General features: G+C 38.9%; 1 protein-coding gene across 1 annotated transcript in view; it reads left to right on the top strand.

The window, feature by feature from the left end:
* The window catches only part of KIF4A (kinesin family member 4A), a 126,489-nt gene that overhangs the window by 37,700 nt on the left and 67,251 nt on the right, over positions 1–21,538 (top strand). The window contains exons 8-10 of the mRNA XM_030850531.2: positions 13,522–13,638; positions 14,269–14,444; positions 20,622–20,683. Of these exons, the coding sequence (XP_030706391.1) occupies positions 13,522–13,638; positions 14,269–14,444; positions 20,622–20,683 (355 nt within the window). The remainder of the gene's footprint in view (positions 1–13,521; positions 13,639–14,268; positions 14,445–20,621; positions 20,684–21,538) is intronic.

The raw sequence follows: 21,538 nt of genomic DNA, 5'->3' as shown, positions 1-21,538 counted from the left end.
GGTTTTTGATGTCACCTTTTGTAAACATTTCATCTTCTAATGTATTTCTTCTCCTCTAAAATTCTATAGTGCCAGGGGGCTATCTGGTCATTTTCTGGCCCCTCTGTATTTCCAGCTTCATCTCTCAACACTTCCCCACAAACTTCAGGGATCCAGCCACAGCAGTCTACTCATTGCTTTCCAAACAGTACTGATGTTTCAGATCTCTGTGCTGTTGTATATGCTGGGTTTTTTCTTTTACCTACTGCCTCAGAAACCTGGTTTCATCAAGCACCCCTGTTCCTCCTGTGTTTTTAACCTTTCCCTCTCTACTGGTCTTCCCCCCTCAGCATAGAAGCATACCAATGTGTTTCTCCCATTTTAAAACAAACTAAATCCTTGATCCTCCTCATACTACTGCTCTTTTCCCTTTTCCTTTCACTCTGCTTTTTTGTCAACCCTCCATCCTCATCCCGTTGAAACTGTCCCTGCTGAGATCAACCAATGACCTGAATAACTGAATCCATTAGGCTCTTTTCAGTCCTCCTCTTACTTGGTGACTCCACTGTGTCTCACACCCTGCCCCTTCTTCTGGACAGTCTCATTCCTCCCGTGGATGTGTGACACTACCCTCTCCTGGGTTTCCTCTTACTTTTCTGAGGACTCTTTCTCAGGCTCCTCTTATTCCACCTACCCATACTTGAAACATAGCCCAGGTTCTGTCCTGGGATTTTTTTCTTTCTCGTCGCGCTGTTCAAGCCCATCACCTTGCTCCCTCCGCACCACCTTAAGTGGTCTCACTCACTAAGATGCTTATAGCTCCTACCCATGTGCTGCTGATCCCAAACCTCTATCTCCTGCCCATATCTTGCATCTACATTTCAGCCTATAAATGTAGTTGCCTGTGGGACATCTCGTGAATGTCTCACAGGTACCTCGCATTCCACGTATCTGAAGCTGAACTCCCCATCCTTCCCTGCCTCTGTTAAACCTGCCCCTCCATTACCTGTATTCAGTAATATCAACATTCCCTCAGTCACCCAAGCCAGAAACCAGTGCATCACTCCATACTCTTTCTTCACTCTGACTCCTCTTTCCAATTCCATCAGTCACCAAGTCCTGTCAGTCTTACTTTCTCATCTCTCAAGTCACTTTCTTTTCGCTAACCCTACTACCACTACCTTCGTTCAGGCCTTCATCGTTAGCTTATAGCACGCTTTCCAACTGGATTCCTTATCTTCAGTCAGGCACCTGTTCAAGTCATCTACCAACCAGCAGCAGCATGTTCCCCCTAAACGGGATATCCCTGCTTAGAGCTCTTTTCAGAGCTCCTCACTTTGTGCCACGCTGCTTAGCAAGGCCTTTGTGCTCTAGCCTTGCCTACCTGGCTAGCTTCCCCTCTCCTCAGCCCTTCGTCAGAATCTGCCTAGCCATACTAAGTGTGCTACGTTCTTGCTTGTCTATGCGCCTTTGTACATCTTGCTCCTTCTGCTATAAATGCCTTCCCTCTGTCTTCACGTGACTAATTCTATTTCCCCCTTCACTACTCAGCTCCAATTTCATCCCCTTGAACCACCTCCAGTTCTTTGACCACCTCCATTTCCTTCCACTCCCACCTCCCTCGTCTGGTGCTTACCTCTTTCCTACACTAACACTACCCCAACTCTGTATTACAGTCATCACCTTGCCTGGCTGACTTCCAGTAGACAGCAAGCTAATCAAAAGGGGGAACTATGTCTTATTCATCTTTGAACCCCAGGGGCCTGGCATAGAGCCTGACATGTCATCATTGGCCCTCATTGAATGCCTCAGTTCTTTTTCCCTTTTGGTCTGACTGGTAATGCCTACTGATATTTCAATTCAGTTCAGATGTCACCCACCTATGAAACCTCTACTTTGGGTCGAAGTCTTTCCATCAGTTGGTGCTCCCATAGTGTTTTTTCCTAACACTTTATTATGAAAATTTTCAAAGATACAACAAAGTTGAAAGATTATACAGGAACATCCCTACACCTAGCATCTGTATTCCGCCATTAATATTTTACTATATTTGCTTTATATCTGTCCATTTATCCACTCATTAATCCACATTCTTTTTTTTTCAAATTCTACTTGATGGTTGATGCTTTTCCTTGCCCTGTATGCGTCCCTTTTATTTTTATTTATTTTTTTAACATCTTTATTGGAGTATAATTGCTTTACAATGGTGTGTTAGTTTCTGCTTCACAACAAAATGAATCAGTTATATATATACATATGTTCCCATATCTCTTCCCGCTTGCGTCTCCCTCGCTCCCACCCTCCCAATCCCACCCCTCCAGGCGGTCACAAAGGACTGAGCTGATCTCCCTGTGCTGCCACATTCTTTTTTTTTTGTTTTGTTTTTTTTTTTGTTTTTTTTTTTTTAGGTTTTATTTTTTTTTTATTTTTTATTTTTTTTTAACATCTTTATTGGGGTATAATTGCTTTACAATGGTGTGTTAGTTTCTGCTTTATAACAAAGTGAATCAGTCATACATAAACATACATTCTTTTTTAAAACACATTTTTAAAGTAAATTGCACACATTAGTGCACTTTCTCCCAAATTCTTAAGCTTACATATTATTAACTGGAGTTTAATATTTCTTTAGATTTTTAATGTAAAATTTACAATGAAAAGCACAAATTTTAAGTGTATTGTAGCTGAATTTTGACAAATGCATTTACCTAAAAGCCTGTAATCCAAAGCCTTATCATGATATAGAAGATTATCTCCCAGTCAGTTGTCACCCTACCACGTCTCATAGCATTCTCCCTTTTCACTGTAATTATATTTGTCTTTTTTTCTCATTAAACTTTGATTTCCTTGAAGGTAGTGACCAGTTCGTATTTTCTTGCCACCTATGCTAAGACTGTGTCTGACACACGGTAGGCGTTCCATAACTATTGTCTGGCCGGATATATGAATATCTGCCTTATTCCTGGAATATGAGTACGTGTTGTATTCATCCTCTTTCTTTCTCGTCTCCCACATCCAAAAGGTCTTTTAGTCATGTCATATTTATGTCTTAAACACCTTCTATCTCCTTCATTCCTCTCCCATGGTTCCAGTCCTTAGAGATCGCTCAACTGAACTATTAAAATTATATCCTTGTACATGTCTCTTTATGCACTGATGAGAAAGTTTCTTGATAGACACCCAGAAGTAGAATTGTTGGGTCATATTTTAATGAACGTATTTTACTTTAGTAGGTATTGCAAAATCCTCTCTAAGGAGCTTGTACCCTTTTACACATCCACCAGCAAATATTATTAATTTGACCATTTTTGCTAAATTGATGGATGCAAAATTTTATTGTTGTTGTAATTTGTATGTTTTGATTTCTAGCAAGGTTGAGTGTCTTTTCAGTAAAGTTGCCAAGTAAACCACAGGAAGCCCAAGACATGGATATACTAGGAATACAGGAAACACAGGACATACTTATACTAAAAACTTATTTGTGTTTTATATGTCCTATATTTTTATCTGTTAAATTCTGTGAATTGCCAACTCAAATACTGTGCTTGTTTTTCTATTGACTTTTTAGAAAATTAATTGGGAGAGGGAGTTCATATATTCTGGACATAAGTGGTCAGTTTTATGAGTTCCAAATATTTTGTCCCCATCTGTGGCACATCTTTTTACTAAGTGTATGATGTCTTTTGTCACATAAAGTGTTGGGTTTTTTATATAAATAGAATTTCAGTGTAGTCATATAGACATAAAGGCATTTCTCCTATGTTTTCTTCTTTAAAAAAAGTCTTAAATCTGTCTGGAATTTATAACTACATGTGGTGTGAGGTAGCAACTTAGTTTTATGTTTTTCCATATGGATAGCCATCTTCCCCAACAGAATATATTAAATTGTCCATCTTTTCCTCAAAAAAAAAATAACCTCCTAAATGGTTTCTTAAACACCAGTTTTTTACTCCCAAATCTACCTTCCAAATGACTACCAAAGTAATATTTCTGAAATCTAAATTTGATCATGTTTATTCCTTCTTTAAAACCTTTCATTTGTGTCCATCATCTACAATAGATGTTTTTAATCTGCCTTCTTTTTAAAGCAAAGGAACTCTTTTTAAAATGAAGTCTTAAAACGAATTATAACAGTTGAAATAAATTAAAAAACAGATTTTAAATTCACATACATTTATTTTGTAAGTTCAAATTTATAGCATTGAGTAGGTCAATCTTCAAACAATAAGAATATTATAGCTATTTTATGATCACAATTTCTTTCTGTTTATTGCATATTATAAGATTTTTCATGGGATAAAAAAATGCAGTACATCCAGCAAAGGACTTGTATCTAGAATATATGAAGAACTCTCAAAACTCAATAGTAAAAAATAATCCAACTACAAAATGAGCAAGACATGAGCAGATATTTCACTGAAGAGGATATACAAATGGCAATAAGCACATGAAAAGACGTTCAACATCCTTAGTCATTAAGGAAATACAAGTGAAAACCACAAGGAGATTTCACTGTAAACCTCTCAGAATAGCTAAAAGAAGAAATAGTAACAATATCAAATGCTGGCAAGAATGTGGTGAAATTGAATTTCTCATACATTGCACTATTGGACATTTATTCCAGAAGAAGTGTATGTTCACACAAAAACCTGTACGCAAATGTTCATAGCTGCTCTATTTGTAATAACCAAAAACTGGAAACAACTCAGATGTCCACCCACAGGTGAATGAATGGTTAAACAAACTATGGTACATCCATGCCATGTAATACTATTTAGCAGTAAAAAGGAATGAACTATTAAAACAGACTCCTTGGATGGATTATTATTATGCTGAGTGAAAAAAAAAAGGCTAGTCTCAAAATGTTACATACTGTATATGCTGTTTATACATTCTTGAAATAACAAAATTATAGGGGAGAAAGCTTAATGATTGCCAGGGGTTAGGGATTGGAGGGTGAAGAGATAGGTGTGCCTATAAAGGGCAGCACAAGAGAGCCTTGTGATGATAGTACAGTTCTATATCTTGATTTTGGTGATCATTAATGAAGTTATACATGTGATAAAATTACACAGAACTACACGCACACACACAGAGTACGTGTCAAAGTTGGTCACATCTGAATAACATCTGGGGATTGTGCCAAGGTTAATTTCCTGGTTCTGATATTGTACTATGGTTATGTGAGATGTTACCATTGGGGGAGGCTGGGTGAATGGTGCACAAGACCTTGCTGTACATTTCTTTTGCAGCTTCCTGTGAGTCTATAATTATTTCAAAATAAAAGGGTATTTTTTTAATGCAATATAATGAAAAGTAACTTTTTCTCTTTCCCCAAATCCCTAGTCTATGTCTTTAGACATTCTCTCTTTCTGTATAATGGAAGCATACTATGCACTGTGTTCTAATCTACCCTGTATTTATGGAGATTGTTCCATATCAGTATATACATCTCTACTGTATTCTTTTTCATGTCCATATATTATATAGATATGCCACTGTATTTATTATACCATTCCCCTATTGATAAACATTTAGGTTGGTTCCAGACTTTTGCTATTACACACTAGCTCCAGTGAACATTCTTAGTTCTTAGTATATAACATGATGGGGATTCTGGATAACAGCTATAATCTTATTTAAGATTTTGTATCTATTTTTTCTATATTTTTTTCTTGTCACACATTATCAAGAAAATCCTCATTCATACTAATACATAATTATGAGTTATAAACATTTTTTAACAGCCCACTTTACAATCTCTTCAATTATTAAACTGACCTAGGAGCTTCAATGAGGAAGTGATAGGACATTTAAATTCAATGTTGGATCACTAACGATATATTTCCTAATATGTTATATAATAACTATAAATGTCTAACAAGACACAAAGCTTACAAGAAGCACTGAAACCATCTTTTTTTTTTTTGAGTGCCATTGGATAAGTGCTTCATATGCACCATCACATTTTCTTTTTTTTTCCAGCTTTATTGAGATATTCTTGACATATAACATATGTTACGTTTAGGGTGTACAATGTGATGATTTGACACATGTATATGTTGCGAAATGATTACCACAATAATGTTGGTTAACACCTCCATCCCCTCACATGATTACCATTTTTGTGTGTGTGTGGTGAGAACATTTAAGCTTTACTCCCTTAGAACAAAGTAGTGGTTACCAGAGGGGAAGGGGTTGGGGAAAGATGAAATGGGTAAAGGGAATCAACTGTATAGTGATGGATGGAAACTAAAACTTTGGTGGTGAGCATACTGTAGGACATATAGAAGTAGAAATGTAATATGCACATGAAACATATAATGATATAAACCAATGTTATCTCAATAAACTTTTTTAATTAAAAAAGATTTAGTCTCTTAACAACCATCAAGTACATAATACAGTACTGTTGATTATAGTCACCATGCTGTACTTGAGATACCCAGAAGTTATTCATCTAATAGCTGGATGTTTGTACTCTTTGACCAGCATCTTCCCATTTCCCCCACCCCTCAGCCTCTGGCAGCCACTATTCTACTCTCTTTCTATGAGTTCAGCTTTTTTTAAATTCCACATATAAGGTGAGGACACACAGTATTTATCTTTCTCCATCTGATTTATTTCACTCAGCATGATGCCCTCAGGGTCCATCTATGTTGCAAAAGGCAGGATTTTCTTCTTTTTGTGGCTGAATAATATTTCTCTCTGTGTGTGTACCACATCTTTATTCATTCATCCATCAATGGACAATTAGATTGTGAAACCATCTTTAATAGTATATCATAGCATGTTGAGTTCCGTATTCATTTGGTACTACACAACCGACTATGATGCAGTGATGAGCACATGAATTGAGTAACTGCCTCTGTCTGGTGTTTCAGTACAAGCTCATGTGCTACAGTGGTATAATTATCTGTACAGTTTTCCGTGAGTGTGCATGTGAACTGGGCAAACGTCTCGTGCAAAGCCACAACTTTAAATTACACATTTGCAAAAACTTCGAACGTATGTACAAATAATAGAGGTATTTTCAAAGACTGCAGAAAAATTAATTAACCTTGCTGCACAAGATAATGTGTAGATTCTAACACAGTATTGTGTAGATTCTAACACAGTATTGTGAAGCAGTTAGACTCCAATAAAGATCTATTTTTTAAAAAAAAGATTTGCTTTATAGCACATTGGAATGAGCTATTTAAATGCAGTTTTTTTAAAAAACAATATAGGGCTTTTTTGTTTTTGCTGCGTCGAGTCTTAGTTGAGGAATGCGGGATCTTTCGTTGCGGCATGCGGGATCTTCATTGCGGCATGCAGGCTTCTCTCTAGTTGTGGCGTGCAGGTTTTTGTCTCTCTAGTTGTGGCGTGTGGGCTCCAGAGCACATGGGCTCTGTAGTTTGCAGCAGGCAGGCTCTCTGTTTGAGGCACGGGGGCTCAGTAGTTGTGGCGTGCGGGCTTAGTTGCCCTGTGGCCTGTGGGATCTTAGTTCCCCGACCAGGGATCGAACCCATGTCCCCTGCATTGGAAGGCGGATTCTTTACCACTGGACCACCAGGGAAGTCCCTTAAAGGCAGTTTTTAAAATAGTTAAAATAACGTTAAATAGCGGTGATGGTTGCACAACAGTGTGAATGTACTTAATGCCACTGAACTATACACTTAAAAACTGTTAAAATGGTACATTTTATGTTATATATATTTTACCACAATAGAAATAATTTTTAAAACAAAATCCAAATTACAGTTGCAGAAACTCTGCAGTATTTTTGTGGTTCCCTAAAGTATCCCTAAGGTTCTGAGGAACACAATTTGAAAACCACTGTCCTACAGGATAAACACAAATACCTGAGCATGACATATCTTTCATGCTCTTTATGATCTGTCCCTAACTGTCCTCTGGCCTCATTATTTGTTACTCTCTATCTCATAACTTGCATTATTTTCCTGTTGAACTCCCTGTAGTTCCTAAATGTATGATGCTCTCTCACAAATATGTGCCTTGACATATGTTACTTCTTTGCCTGGAATAACCTTACATTCTTCTTTCCCACTCTTCCCTCCTCCATCAGCATTGTCCTAGTCATTCTTCACAGTTCAGCTCAAATTTTCAATTCCCACTCCTACGAGAACCCATTTTTACTATACTTACCTTTTCCTTTAACATTATATTTGCAAATAGTTTTTGTTGGTGTGTCTATCTCCCTTTAGATTTTTAACTCCTCGAGAGTAGGGATTGTGACTTATTCATCTTTCTACCTCTAATGCCTAGCACAGTGCCTAGAATATTGAACATATTCACTAAATGATGATAAGGACTCAAATGTGTGGGGTGAGAAAAGAGGGAGAGTCCAGGATGTCACAGGTTTGTTGTTTGTTGGGTATCCGACTGTTTAGGTGATGAGACAATGAAAAGGAACAGTGCTGGAAGTGAAATAGATTTGCACTGAAAAATGAATTCTGTGTTGTTCAAGTCTGTGTTATGCAATGCCACATGGGCACAGCCCACTGGAGTTTATTCAGTAGGCAGACAAAATATAGCTTTGGACAATAGGAAAGAGGTCTGGTTTGGAGATGGGAATTTGAGGGAGTCATTAATATAGGTGTTTATTGGAACTCTAGGCAAGGATGAGATAGCCCAGGAAGAGTATATATAGTAAGCAAAGAGCCTAAGACAGTCCCAAGAGAATACCAACTTTAATGGGTGGGTATTGGAAAAACTACCCCATTAAGTAGACTGGGAATGATTGAGAATGGGGGACACAGTAGTCACATGGCTCTGGAGGGGCGACGTGAGAGTTCAAGCTTTCTTTAAATGTGTTTTCTACCAACCCCGTCTTTTCAGCCTCAAGTCTCTCCTCTTTCCAAGGTACCTGGTGCCTCTAAGGAGCAAATTTGCTCATTTCCATAGAGCATAGAGGTTAAGATCATGGATTTGGGAGCCAGACTGCCTCCATCTGAATCCTGACTCTGCCACTTATTAGCTATGTGACCTTAGGCAAGTTACCTAATCTCTTTGTGCCTCAGGTCTCATATCTGTCAACACAGATAATCATACTTGATACATACTTTATAGGACTACTGTGAGGATTAAGTAAGGTAATAAGCATAAAGTTCCTAGAACAGTATCTGGCTCATAGTAAACACTATATAAACTTAGCTGTTATTATCACTGTCGTGGTCATTATTGTCCCTCTGCAGGCACTTTAGATTGAGGCTCTTCCATCTTGCTGAGTCAGTTATTGCTTCTCTACCTGTGCTCTAAAAACACATCGAAACCTCTTGTCTACGGATATTTCCTCTCCTGTGCTCTGTGATCTTATGGGTTATTACTTTTTAAATTCCTTTTAGTCGTATCTTAGGGGGGAAAGAAATGCTGGTGGTCGGTCTCCTGTGTTTGAACAGAATTTCCTCTAATGCTCTCTGTGTTCTTTTTGTATATAATTTTATTTGTTACATTGGTTCCTATGAAGCTGTATCAATTTTTTATTGGAATAATATGTGCCTAGATAATTACAATTTTATTTTTTGAAAGCCTTTCATACTTTTCCCCCTTTAGACTTTCTGTACCAGAAACTTACCTATCTTTTTTCCGGAATTTTAGAGATACGTTTTCTTACCATCTAGCATACTGATGTCTGACCGTGCACCTCAGTCCCCTACAACCAGATTCTCATCATTTTACTTACATAATCAGTTCTTCCATGTGTGTCAACTTGAAGGCCAACTTCAAGATACTGCCATTTCCTTCTTCACTTGCAGTATCTTTTTGGTGAAGAAATTGTCATCAGAGTAGATAAGGAATTTAATGGGTGCTGTGCTTTCACTGTCAGGTAACTTAGCAAATATCCAGATAATCTAAGTTCCTCTATCCTATTAATAATAACTTACATGTAGGTAGCACTTTATAGATCACATTTGATTTTATCATAGCCTCATGAGGTAAAGGTATGTATTACACCTGTTTTATGGATAAAGGAAAGTTTTAGTGGCTTGTCCAAGGTCACACACATTGATAAGTGGGAGAGGCAGAGTTTGAACTAAGATTCTATCTCCCAATCAAGTTCCTTTCCACTCTATTCCCTCTTAGTAGTTACTCCTGTAAGTCTTGTGATCTAGTGCAGTAATAGATCATTCCCCTTCTAGCTAGGCAGACCATATCTATACTATCATATTACTTCTGTTTTTCACCCTAATCTTCTTGGCTGTGCTACCTGCCTTAGGCTCATACATATTTTCTTCACATATAGAGCAGGGTTTCTCAGCTGTGGCACTATTGACATTTTGGGTCAAACAATATTGGTGGGGAGGGACTGTCCAGGGCATTGTAGGGTGTTTAGTGGTATCCTTGCCCTCTACCCACTAGATGCCAGTAGCACTCCCCCTGACCTCACAGGTTGTGACAACCAAAATGTCTCCAGATATTGCCAAATGTCCTGCAAGAAGCAAAATTGTCCCCAGTTGAGAGCTGCTGCATATAGAGCTGCTTCGTTTCTCTTCTGCCTCGTTTTTCTCTCCTGTTACCAATATACCCTTTTATTCTAGTTGTGAAACCAATTGTAACGTGCCTCCATGATACTTGTGAAGTTCTAGTCCCTTTTTAAAGTTAAAATCTCTACTTTATTATTTATTTGTTGCCCTCGTGAACAAATACCCGAAGCTGTTAAGTAGTATTCTTGATCCTCTCCTCACTTGGTCTGTTCTCAATCTTTTAGAGAGAAGAGGAACTTCTGGTCTTATAATTTTATCTGGGCATTTTCTCCATAGCCATCCTTGATTAGAACTTTTAAGTCTCTGCAGTCATGTTCTTCCCAGTCTTTATAATATATAATCTCCAACCATGTCAAGAATTTTCTCTTAACAACAGGAAATCAAATGCTGTTTTGTGATGATTTCTTTCCAAAGAGACATTCATTTCCCTTGCTCCTATCTATTCCAAAACTCCAACTCTCATTTGAAGAAAAAAAATCAGCCTTTTTATCCTTAAGTCTGTGCTTCTTACTTAGATCACAGTAGCCATAATTTCTTCTCAGGGCTCATCTGGACTTTTATTGTTGTTCCTGTGGAGCTATAGATGGACATTTTGCTCAGCAGGTTTGAAAAACCTCAGCAGTCTCTCCTTCACATCCTAGATGGGATATGGGCCAATAAGATGGCACAATGTTCTGTTTGGCTAAAAGGGGGAAAGAAGAGAAAGGAGTGAACTAATATGAGGATTAGTACAGGCATTGGTGAGGTTTGATCAATCTCAGCAGGATCTCCTTCACATCCTGGATGGGATAAGTGGCCCTGAAAAATGGTACCCCTTCCAACTTGCAATAAAGGGAAAAGAAAGAGCTAGTTGCTTGAGGGAATTGTTTTTGTTTTAGGTTGGGGAGATTTGAGCATGTGTATAGACTGAAAAGAAGGAATTCATGAAGGAAAAATAAATTGAATATCTAAGAGGGAGGGGGAAGATCAAGGGATCCAGGGTCCCTGGGAAAATGGAGGGAATAGAAACACTGTCAGAGGCTGAAGGGAAAATAAAGGTAGTTATTTCCTCCTCTGAAACAAGGAGAAGGACAAAGGAATCAGTAACAGCAAAGGAAAGACTGTGAAGTGAGGAGAGGGAAGGTTAGGGAGCCCTTGTGAATAGTTGATCACCATAATGTATTTGTTGAAATCATCTACTAATAGAGTGAAGGTAGATTTCCAGTCTTGGAAATGATGAGTGTTTAGAATAGCTGCTGTGGTGAAGGAAGAATGAAGAAGAGAAGATTGTCTATTGACCAAGGGTTCAGCCAGGGTCAGATAGTGTGTTTTATAATGGATGGATCCAGTCCATTTTGTTATGTGACTTTCAGAAACTTACACACGCGCGTGTGCGCACACACACACACACACTCACACACACGGTTGGTTTAACCTAGGCCTGGGAATTGACATGGTGGGAATGGCAGAAGGTCATGGGGCAGAAGGTCATGGGTCATGGGGCAGAAGGTCATGGGTCTAGTGAGCGCTTGGGAAAACATAACTGAAATGATTGACTTCAGGGAATAGGTAGTTTAAGGCCCAGGAAGGATGATCTACTGGGAGTATTAGAAAGTGTCATAGGGACTTCCCTGGCAGTCCAATGGTTAAGACTCTGCTCTTGCACTTCAGGGAGCACGGGTTCGATCCCTGGTTGGGAAATTCAGATCCCACATGCTACATGGTGCAGCTGAAAAAAGAAAGAAGGCATCAGTATATTTGTAGCCACAATAAGGGTGAAGAACAGGATCCATGAAAGAAATGGAAGGATAGTAGTAGGATGCAGAGAGGAATTTTGGAGTTCAGGATCTTGTAGATAAAATTGTTTCAGGTTATAAGGGAGTCCAAAGTACGGCTGAATAAGTAAAGTAGTACAGCACTAACAATAATGATGCCATTTGTATATCATTTAACTTTGTTTTGTGTAAGGTATCTTATTAACTCCCCACCACAACCTAACGAGGTAGGTAGATTTGCCTCATTTTATAGAGGAACTTACCCAAAATTGCATAGCTAATCAGTGACAGATCCAGGATTAGAACCTAGGTCTATCTGACACCATTGCCCATGCACTTAACCATTATACTACATAGACTTTCCATAGTAAACATAACCATGGGAGGGTCAGGGGCTTTCAAGGGACCTCAGAGATTATTACAATGTTTAAAAAGTAAACCTTGGAATTTAAGAAGTGGAAAAGAACCTTTACTCTATTTGAAGCAATAAGAGGAAAGGTATTTCATTGTGGTATAATAGACAGAGCATAGGATTTGACTGCAATCCTGAGGTGGAATCTCAGGCCTACCACTTACCCGCTAATGGTACCACTTGACCTTAGGCAAGTCATTTAACCTTTGAGCTAGTTCTGTCATCAATAAACTGAAAATGATAGTTAAAATAATGATAATAATAAAAATAGCTTTTAATGTAATTTCACAGCATTAATTTAAGCATTAAGTGTGATAATGTATATTAAAAGTGTGATAATGTATATAACCACTTGTAAATAACTATACAAGTGGTTATTGTCATGGTGATCGTTATCTGTCTCTCTGCTTTGTTTCCATGGGAAAGGGCAAGAAGTGCCAACAGACTCAATTGTGCATTCACCTTTGTCCTTTGAACTTTGCTTAACTGGAAGACCAACTGTTTGAAAGAGGAAGAGATGGAAAGAAAGTAAAATATCAGAGTGGATATCACCAACTTCTACCAGCATCATGTTTATTCCCATTTCTACCTATACCACCTAGGAAAAATATGGCCTGTTTCCCAAGGAGCATAAGAATATCTGATAAGAACACTAAAGATTTTTAAATACTGTTGTTTTTCATTTCTATGAAGCTTTCTGTTTGAAAAAAAAAAGAGGCACTCTCAGAAAAGTGAACAAGATTAAGAGGTTTCTTTAAGATTGCTGACTTAATATTTCTATAGGGTCTTTATTTCTTATCTCTTTCTCAGGATAGGCATATGTTAGATGTTACCCAGGTAACATGGGTATATGTTACCAAGCAATTTAAATTTTGTTTCCTGCTATTAGGTATTAATATTAACCGAGGCCTCCTATGCTTGGGAAATGTAATCAGTGCTCTTGGAGATGACAAAAAGGGTGGCTTTGTGCCCTACAGAGATTCCAAGTTGACTCGACTGCTTCAAGGTAAGCCCAAAGTGCCTCTAAAAATAAGAGAGTAACTCAGAATGATAGTGCTGAGAAAGGAAAGATAGAACAGGTAGAAAGCCAGATTTTTGGACTATTACATACAGAGCTGTCTAGTTGATAAACAGGAGAGAGACCTGTTGGCAAGCAGGCTTCTAAGGTAATGGAAAAATGTCTTCATATATGGCTTTGAGAGCCAAAAAATCTGTATGTAGTGTGTCAACTGTACTTAGTACTTTGTACCTGAAAATGAACTTAGTTACTGCCTTTATTACTGCTGATAAGAAGAATTCCCTAAGGAGTTAAGATCTACCTAGAGGGGGCATCCAAAGAAATTTTAATCCTAATAGTGACTCCTAACTTGGCCCAGTAAGGTTTTTTTTGTTTTAACCTGATTAACTGCTGAAGTCACAGTCTCTCTTAAGAACGAGGACACATGCAATAGGATTCTAAACTATATCATTTTATACAACAAAAATCTTAATGTTTTTATATTGACACAATAGAAAACTTGTAGATACTTAAGAATTTTTTTCTTATAGCTCTGAGATTGAAGTCACCAACCAAAACGGACAGTTTTGCTTGCATCCTACTTGTTTGATTTCATTTCCTTCCCTTGTTCTTTTTCAGATTCTCTAGGAGGTAATAGCCACACTCTTATGATAGCCTGTGTGAGTCCTGCTGACTCCAATCTAGAGGAAACATTAAATACTCTTCGCTATGCTGACAGAGCAAGAAAAATCAAGAACAAACCTGTTGTTAATATTGATCCCCAGAGAGCTGAACTTAATCATCTGAAGCAACAGGTAGAAGGAACTTGACATTTGATGGGAAAAATTACAAGTGTGTGAGTGGAATGATAGAGCTCCTATTTCTCAGCTTCTCCTCTACCAGAATTTTAGAGATGTTGGTTAAGCATTATGTTAGTTTGGGGAAATCTTAAAGTAACTCCTATTAACAGGTTTTTGGTCATATTTAAGATTAGGGAGTGGCACTGGAGATTTCACTGATAAAGAAGTGAGCAGTAAGAGATGAGTCAAGAGAGGTAGGCAGGAGTCAGATCCCAAAGGTCCTTATATAACTTGTTAAAGGATTTGGAATTCAACCTGAAAGCTGTAGGCCACTGAAAGATTTAAGTAAGAGGGTAACATGTTGAAATGAGATTACTCTAGCAAGTATATAGAAAGTGGATTAGAGGTGGGCATGACTAGAAGTAAGAAAATAAATTAGGGTATTATAATAACTCAGGTGAGAACTATGGCCTGAACTAAAGACAGTAGCGATAGAGATGAAGAAAGGGGGACAAATTAGAAACAAAAAACAAGGAGGTAGAATGTATAGAGCTTACATATGTGGTGACACATGTGACATGGAAAGGTAGGTAGGGAGAATCAAAGTTGATTCCCAGATTTCTTGCTTGGACAACTGAATAAATGGTAGTAATAATCATTGAGTCGGGGAACATAGGAGGAAAAACAGGGTCAGGTAGGGAAATGGAAATGATGAAATTCAGTTTTGGGCATTTTGAATTTGAAGGGCTTGTAGGACATCTAAGTAGAGTTGTTCAAACATGACTGGGTATGTGGGTTTAATGTAGAGAGGTCTGAACTGAAGATACAGATTTGAGAGTCATCAGCATTTAGATGGTATCTGAAGTTATGGAGTGGATGAGATCAAAGAGTGCCCGGCACGTTAAAGGCACTTCCTCAATATTTGCTGAATGAGCAAATGGACAAGAAGAGAGAAGAAGCCTAGCAGAACTCAGGGGTAACAGCAGCATTTAAGGAAGGGGGAAAGGAGTAGAAGACAAGAGAGATGAAGAAGGAGCAAACAGGCAGGAAGAAAATCAGTGGTTCATGGAAGACAAGAGAAGAAAGTTTCAAGGAGGACTACTGAAAGTATAAATTTATAAAGTGTAAAGTAAGATAAGGGTTGAAAAGTGTCCATTGATTTTTTTTTAATCAACAAGGAGTGAGAAGAGGGTCAGGGGAATGATAGGAGCAGATTGCTATGGGATGGACAGTGAATGCTAGATAAGGAAGTGGAGGAAGTTGTTAGGCTCTTCTTTCAAGAAGGCAAGATGAAAGAAGACAATAGCTGGTAGTCAAGGGTCAAGGGATGTAAATCTGTTTGTTTTTAAAATATGGAAGAGACTTGAACATGTGAAAGAACCAGTTGGGAGAGACTAAAACTGAGAATAGGGATGAGTTGATAAGGGGTCATCTCTTAGTTGAGATCCTGAGCACAGATAAAGAGGTCTTTGCTTTAGACAGTAGAAGGGATACTTGCCCCCAAGACTAGAAGAAAAGAGGTTAGGATAGGAAGAATACAGTGACACTAATTTAGAGGAAGAAGAAGGGAAATTGAGCAATTTTCAGCCTGACGATCTTTATCTTCTCAGTGAAGTAGGAGGTAACGTCACCTTCTAAGAGCAAGCAAGCAGATGATGATAGGGTAGAGGGACTGAGGTAACCACAGAAGGCTTAAAATCACGGAAATTGAAGAAGCAGCTGACTAGGAACATGAATTTGTGGTGGTATCAGTATGACTGTGCAGCAGCTCAGTATCTCTGGCAGAGGAGCTGAGAGGGCAGGTGGTTGGGTTGACTCCTTGGGGGGGGGGGTCAGGTTTTCTTTGTGTAGCACTCTTCCCAATGGGAATCTAGTGTTTCCCAACAGTCCAGTGTTCACTCCGTCTCTGGCCTTCCTCCTCAGTGATAATAATTACCATTCATTCAATCTGTTGTCTTCCTTCCCCTTATCCTCCTTTATTTCCTTCCCTCTTAGGGTTCACTATAGAAAATATAAATAATTTACCTGTTCACAGAATCATCTCAATTGTAAAATACCTTACTCAGTCCTGCTCCTCTGTTTTCTTTCATGTGTATTACTATTGCCAAAAATGCTCTTTTTCCTGGTCATTTATTTGTTCATCCATTCCAACAATAAATATTTATTGAACACTGTTATGTGCCAGGTACTGTGCTGGGATACATTGTTAAGCAAAGCAGACACAGTTTCTGCGTTCATGGAATTTATTGCCTAGTGGGGGAGACAAACATTAAACACACAATCATACCGACATATCATTATAAACTGGGATAGTGTGCTATAGGGCACTGTGAAAGTATGGAACAGGATCTTCTGTTAAATATCTAATCTGAGAAGGCTTCCCTGAAGTAGTTACATATGAGCTGAGATCTGAGGGACTGAGTAGGAATCATCTATGCAGAAAAGAAAGAAGGGGATTCCAGGAAGAAGAAATAGCATGTGTAGCAAAGTATGATGGGAAACAGCATTGACACTGCAGCCAGGCTGCCTGGGTTCAAATCCTGGCTCTATACCTCACTAGCTATTTACCCAGGGCAAGTTCTCTGTGCCTCAGTTTCCCTATCTGTAAAATGGAAATAATAATAGTACCTGCTTCATAGGGTTTTTGTGAGGGTTAACTGAGTTAATACATGTAAAGCATTTAGAACAGTGCCAGGCATATAGCATGTCTGCAAAGATCTTGAGTTAGGAATACAGTGCATTTGAAGAACTCAGAATGCCAGTGTGGCTAGAGTGGAGAGAGCAAGGAAAGGGTGTTCCAGTCTGAGACTAGAGAAGAAGCAGAGGCCTGATCAACGCCTCATGTACTACGTTAAAAATGATTTTAAGCAAGGTGGCAACATTGATCATTTCCACTTTTAAAAAATGGTATGGCTGCTGTGTGGAAGTGGATTATAGTGGAGCAAAAGTAGACTCATAGAGACCACTTAAGAAGTTACTGCAGTAGTCCAGAGAGAGAAATGGCTTAGAAAGTGATAGAAAGAAGTGACCAGTGGATTAGATAAGGGGGTGAGGGTATGACATCCAGCTTTCTGGCATGTGAAACTGCATATTCACTGACCTAGAGTATACTGAAGAAGGACCAGGTTTGGGATAGCAGAAAACTAGGCAGAAATATTAAGTAGATATTTGAATATAAAGGTTCTAAATTCAGAAAAACTAAGGGGATCTAATAATAGTAATACTCAGCTCCCTGGGCTGATTTGAGGATTAAACAGGATATTATGTCTAAACCATCTTGCGTAGTGTCTGGCTCCAGGGACTAGACTCAGGCCTCAAAGAAGCTCCCTTCCTTTCAGATTTCCTGTCTCACCTTGACATTCATATATGATTATGGTTCAAAAAAAAACCCTTTTATATTCATTATTTAATTTTATCATCATAATAAGCCAGTGAACACAGCAGATATCTTTATTCCCATTTTAAGACACTGGGGTCTAAGAAATGAATATAGGTGGTTCAGGGCAGGCTGATGGAGGAACCAGGTCTCCTGATATCCTGCCCTTGACTTTTCCCACTGTCTCTCCAAGATGGAGCAGTAGTGGCTTATCAAAGAACAGAGAAAGCTCTTCTCCCTGCAGTGGTATAGTAACTCTGATAAGCCTTACTTGCAGGTTGCAAGGGAGAGATAGCTGGATTGGAGGGAACAACGCCCCCCTACCAGCAGTTCCTTCACTGATGGCCAGCAAATCCCCCCTAAGCTTTCTGCCTGAAGCCTCCTTTTCATAAAATGGAGATAAAATACCAGTTTCTCCCTATCAAACAGCCTTGTTCCCTGTAAATGCTTTAGAAATCTATGTGGACCAAGTGAAATCACATGTGTTGTCATGCTTTGGAAATAATGATGTGACAATAAATGTAAAATACTAGTGATATTGCATTAAAAAAAGGGTTCTAAATTCAGAAAGATCTGTGTTTGAGATAAATTTGGGAGTCACCAGTTTATAGATGGTAATTGAAACCATAGTCAGAGATGAGACTTTAAGGAGAGAATAGAAAGTGAGTGAGCTTTGAGGAACTTTATCATTTAAAGGACAGTTGGATCAAAGATGAACTAAGAGACTTAGAAGATCAGCTTGAAGAATAGAAGGAAAAGCAAGAAAGAGTGGCATCTGGTAACCCAAATGCTACCAAACAGTCAAATAAAATGAAGACTGAAAAATGCCCATGGGATGTAGTGACATGCCGATCATTGGTGACATTATCAAGAGTTATTTCAGCGGAATGTTGTGGGCACGAATCAGGTTAGAATAGGTTAAAGAGCAAGTGAGAGAAGAGCAAAAGGAAATGGAGGCAGTGGGTGTAGACTATTCTGTCAAACTTTGTGAAGGAGAGAAATTGGGCAAAAGAGATAGGAAGTGGGATTGGGAAAGGTGCTTTTGTTTTGTTTTGTTTTAAGATGGGAGAGACTTGAACATGTTTTAATCTTAGTAGGAAGGATTCTGTAAAAAGGGAGAAGTCAAAGATATAGAAGAGAGAATGGATAACAAATAGAATAAGATTTTTTTAAATTTATTTACTTGTTTATTTATTTGGCTGCACCGGGTCTTAGTTGCGACACGTGGAATATTTTAGTTGTGGCATTCAGGCTTTTAGTTGTGTCATGTGGGATCTAGTTCCCTGACCAGGAATTGAACCTGGGCCCCTTGCAATGGGAGCATGGAGTCTTAACCACTGGACCACCAGGGAAGTCCCCAGAATAGGATTTATCAGAAGGCAAGAAGACTTGGGATCCAAAGCTCAAGCAGAGCAGCTCCTCTTTTATCATAAGAGGGAATGGAGAGGTTGATTGCACATTCACTCTGGTTTAAGATCCGTCTCCACGAAGCCTCCTTTGGACTATTTTGGGATTTCATTAATTTGCTTCTTCTCAGAACCTTAAAGTACTTAACTATACTTGATGACTAGTATCTTCTGTCTTGTGTTATTTCTTAAATTTTCAGGCCTTAGTCTTGTCTTCATCAACTAGATTGTAAACTGGATAATAAACCACAAGAGTTTATTCTTGTATCCACCCCCCACATTGCGTAGCCCAGTGCTAAGTTTGATTTTTTAAATTATTTATTTATTTATTTATTTATTTTTGGCTGTGTTGGGTCTTTGTTGCTGCGAGCAGGCTTTCTCTAGTTGTGGTGAGCAGGGGCTACTCTTCATTGTGGCATGCAGGCTTCTCATCACGGTGGCTTCTCTTGTTGCAGAACATGGGCTCTAGGCGCACGGGTTTCCGTAGTTGTGGCACACAGGCTCAGTAGTTGTGGCTTGCAGGCTCTCGAGCACAGGCTCAGTAGTTTTGGCACATGGTCTTAGCTGCTCCGTAGCATGTGGGGTCCTCTCGGACCAGGGCTCGAACCCGTGGCCCCTGCACTTGCAGGCAGATTCTTAACCACTGCGCCCCCAGGGAAGTCCCTAAGTTTGATTTTTTTAAAAAAGTAGGTTCTCTGGAACTTCCCTGGTGGTCCAGTGGGTAAGACTCTGTGCTCCCAATGCAGGGGGCCCGGGTTCAATCCCTGGTCAGGGAACTAGATCCCACGTGCCTGCCACAACTAAGAAGTCGGTGTGCTGCAACTAAACATGCCACAGCGAAGATCCCATGTGCCGCAGCTAAGACCTGGTGCAGCCAAAATAAGTAAATATTTTAAAAAATAATAATAATAAAAATAAATTTAAAAAAAATAGATTCTCAATAAAAACTCATGAAGATGCTTAGGTAAAAGAGACAACTCATCTTCTAAGTACTAGTTATTCATGTAATGCTGATTGTCCTTTTATCATTGAATCATCAACCATGTTGCTTTCTGTAATACCTTTAGATTTCATAGGTATCAAGTAAGATTACCCGACTACTAATCATGGTAATTTTGCTGATAAAGGATAAGTAACTTTTTTTTTTTTTTTTTTTTTTTTTTTTGCGGTACGCGGGCCTCTCACTGCTGTGGCCTCTCCCGTTGTGGAGCACAGGCTCTGGACGCGCAGGCTCAGCGGCCATGGCCCACGGGCCCAGCCGCTCCGCGGCATTTGGGATCCTCCCAACCGGGGCATGAACCCGTGTCCCCTGCATCGGCAGGCGGACTCCCAACCACTGCGCCACCAGGGAAGCCCGATAAGTAACTTTTGATTGGTAACTAGCTGACTATTTTTCTTTGCCTGTTCCAGGTACAACAGCTACAGGTCTTGTTGCTGCAAGCCCATGGAGGTACGCTGCCTGGATCTATAAAGTAAGAGTCATAGACTAATTTTAAATGTATATTCTAACAGAGCCTTTTTCTCCTTATGATTGTTTTCCCCTGATAGTCTAAAGTTTCTGGTAGCACTTGGTGTCAAGGTAGGGAACTTAACAAACTTGCTGTCTATTTAGGACTAGCTAGTTAGCTTTGAGACAACCTGGTATAATAGAAAGAGCATAGGTTCTGGCCTCAGAAATTTATTAATTGGAATTCTACTATGAGGAAGAGCTGTCTCTCCCCTCCCACCATTTATTTATTTCATTATGTATTTATAGCCATATAGACTCATGGCTATTTATTTTATTCTATGCATTAACATCCAATACTAGCATTATGTTTTATTGCTTGTTTTATTTGTTGTTTCTGCTTTGTCCACTAGGAGCTCCTTCAGGGTGGCTGTTGTATTCTTTAACACGCTATCAAGTTTTTAAGCATTTCTACCAGATGCTCCACACCCATCTTCTATTTTCCCTGCCCCAATTCTGGAGTCAACCATATGTCCAAGGAGCCCTGGGTTTTCTTTTTTTAATTGGAAAATGGTGTTTAGAAACCAGATCTGGGTGCTAGGTGTGCTCATTGTTACTGAGAAGTCATTACTTCTAGGCCCTCTCAGTGAGTAGAGCTAGGAAATATCTGTATGTATAGTAACCCACACATATATCTATATTTTTATGTCTACCTAACTGTGTATATATTAAAAACCATGATTTTAGACTGATACATCTGATTCCAGTCCAACACTACAAGGCTTATTCTAATCCTCCCGCTCTCCTTATTTATAACTTCTTTCTCCAGCAGTGAAAAACCAGCTCTCATTATCTGCATTCTATTTACTTACTTGTTCAG

This window comes from Globicephala melas, chromosome X, assembly GCF_963455315.2.
Source record: "Globicephala melas chromosome X, mGloMel1.2, whole genome shotgun sequence".
NCBI classification, from domain to species: Eukaryota; Metazoa; Chordata; class Mammalia; order Artiodactyla; family Delphinidae; genus Globicephala; species Globicephala melas.
This window is presented reverse-complemented; position numbering and strand designations above follow the sequence as displayed.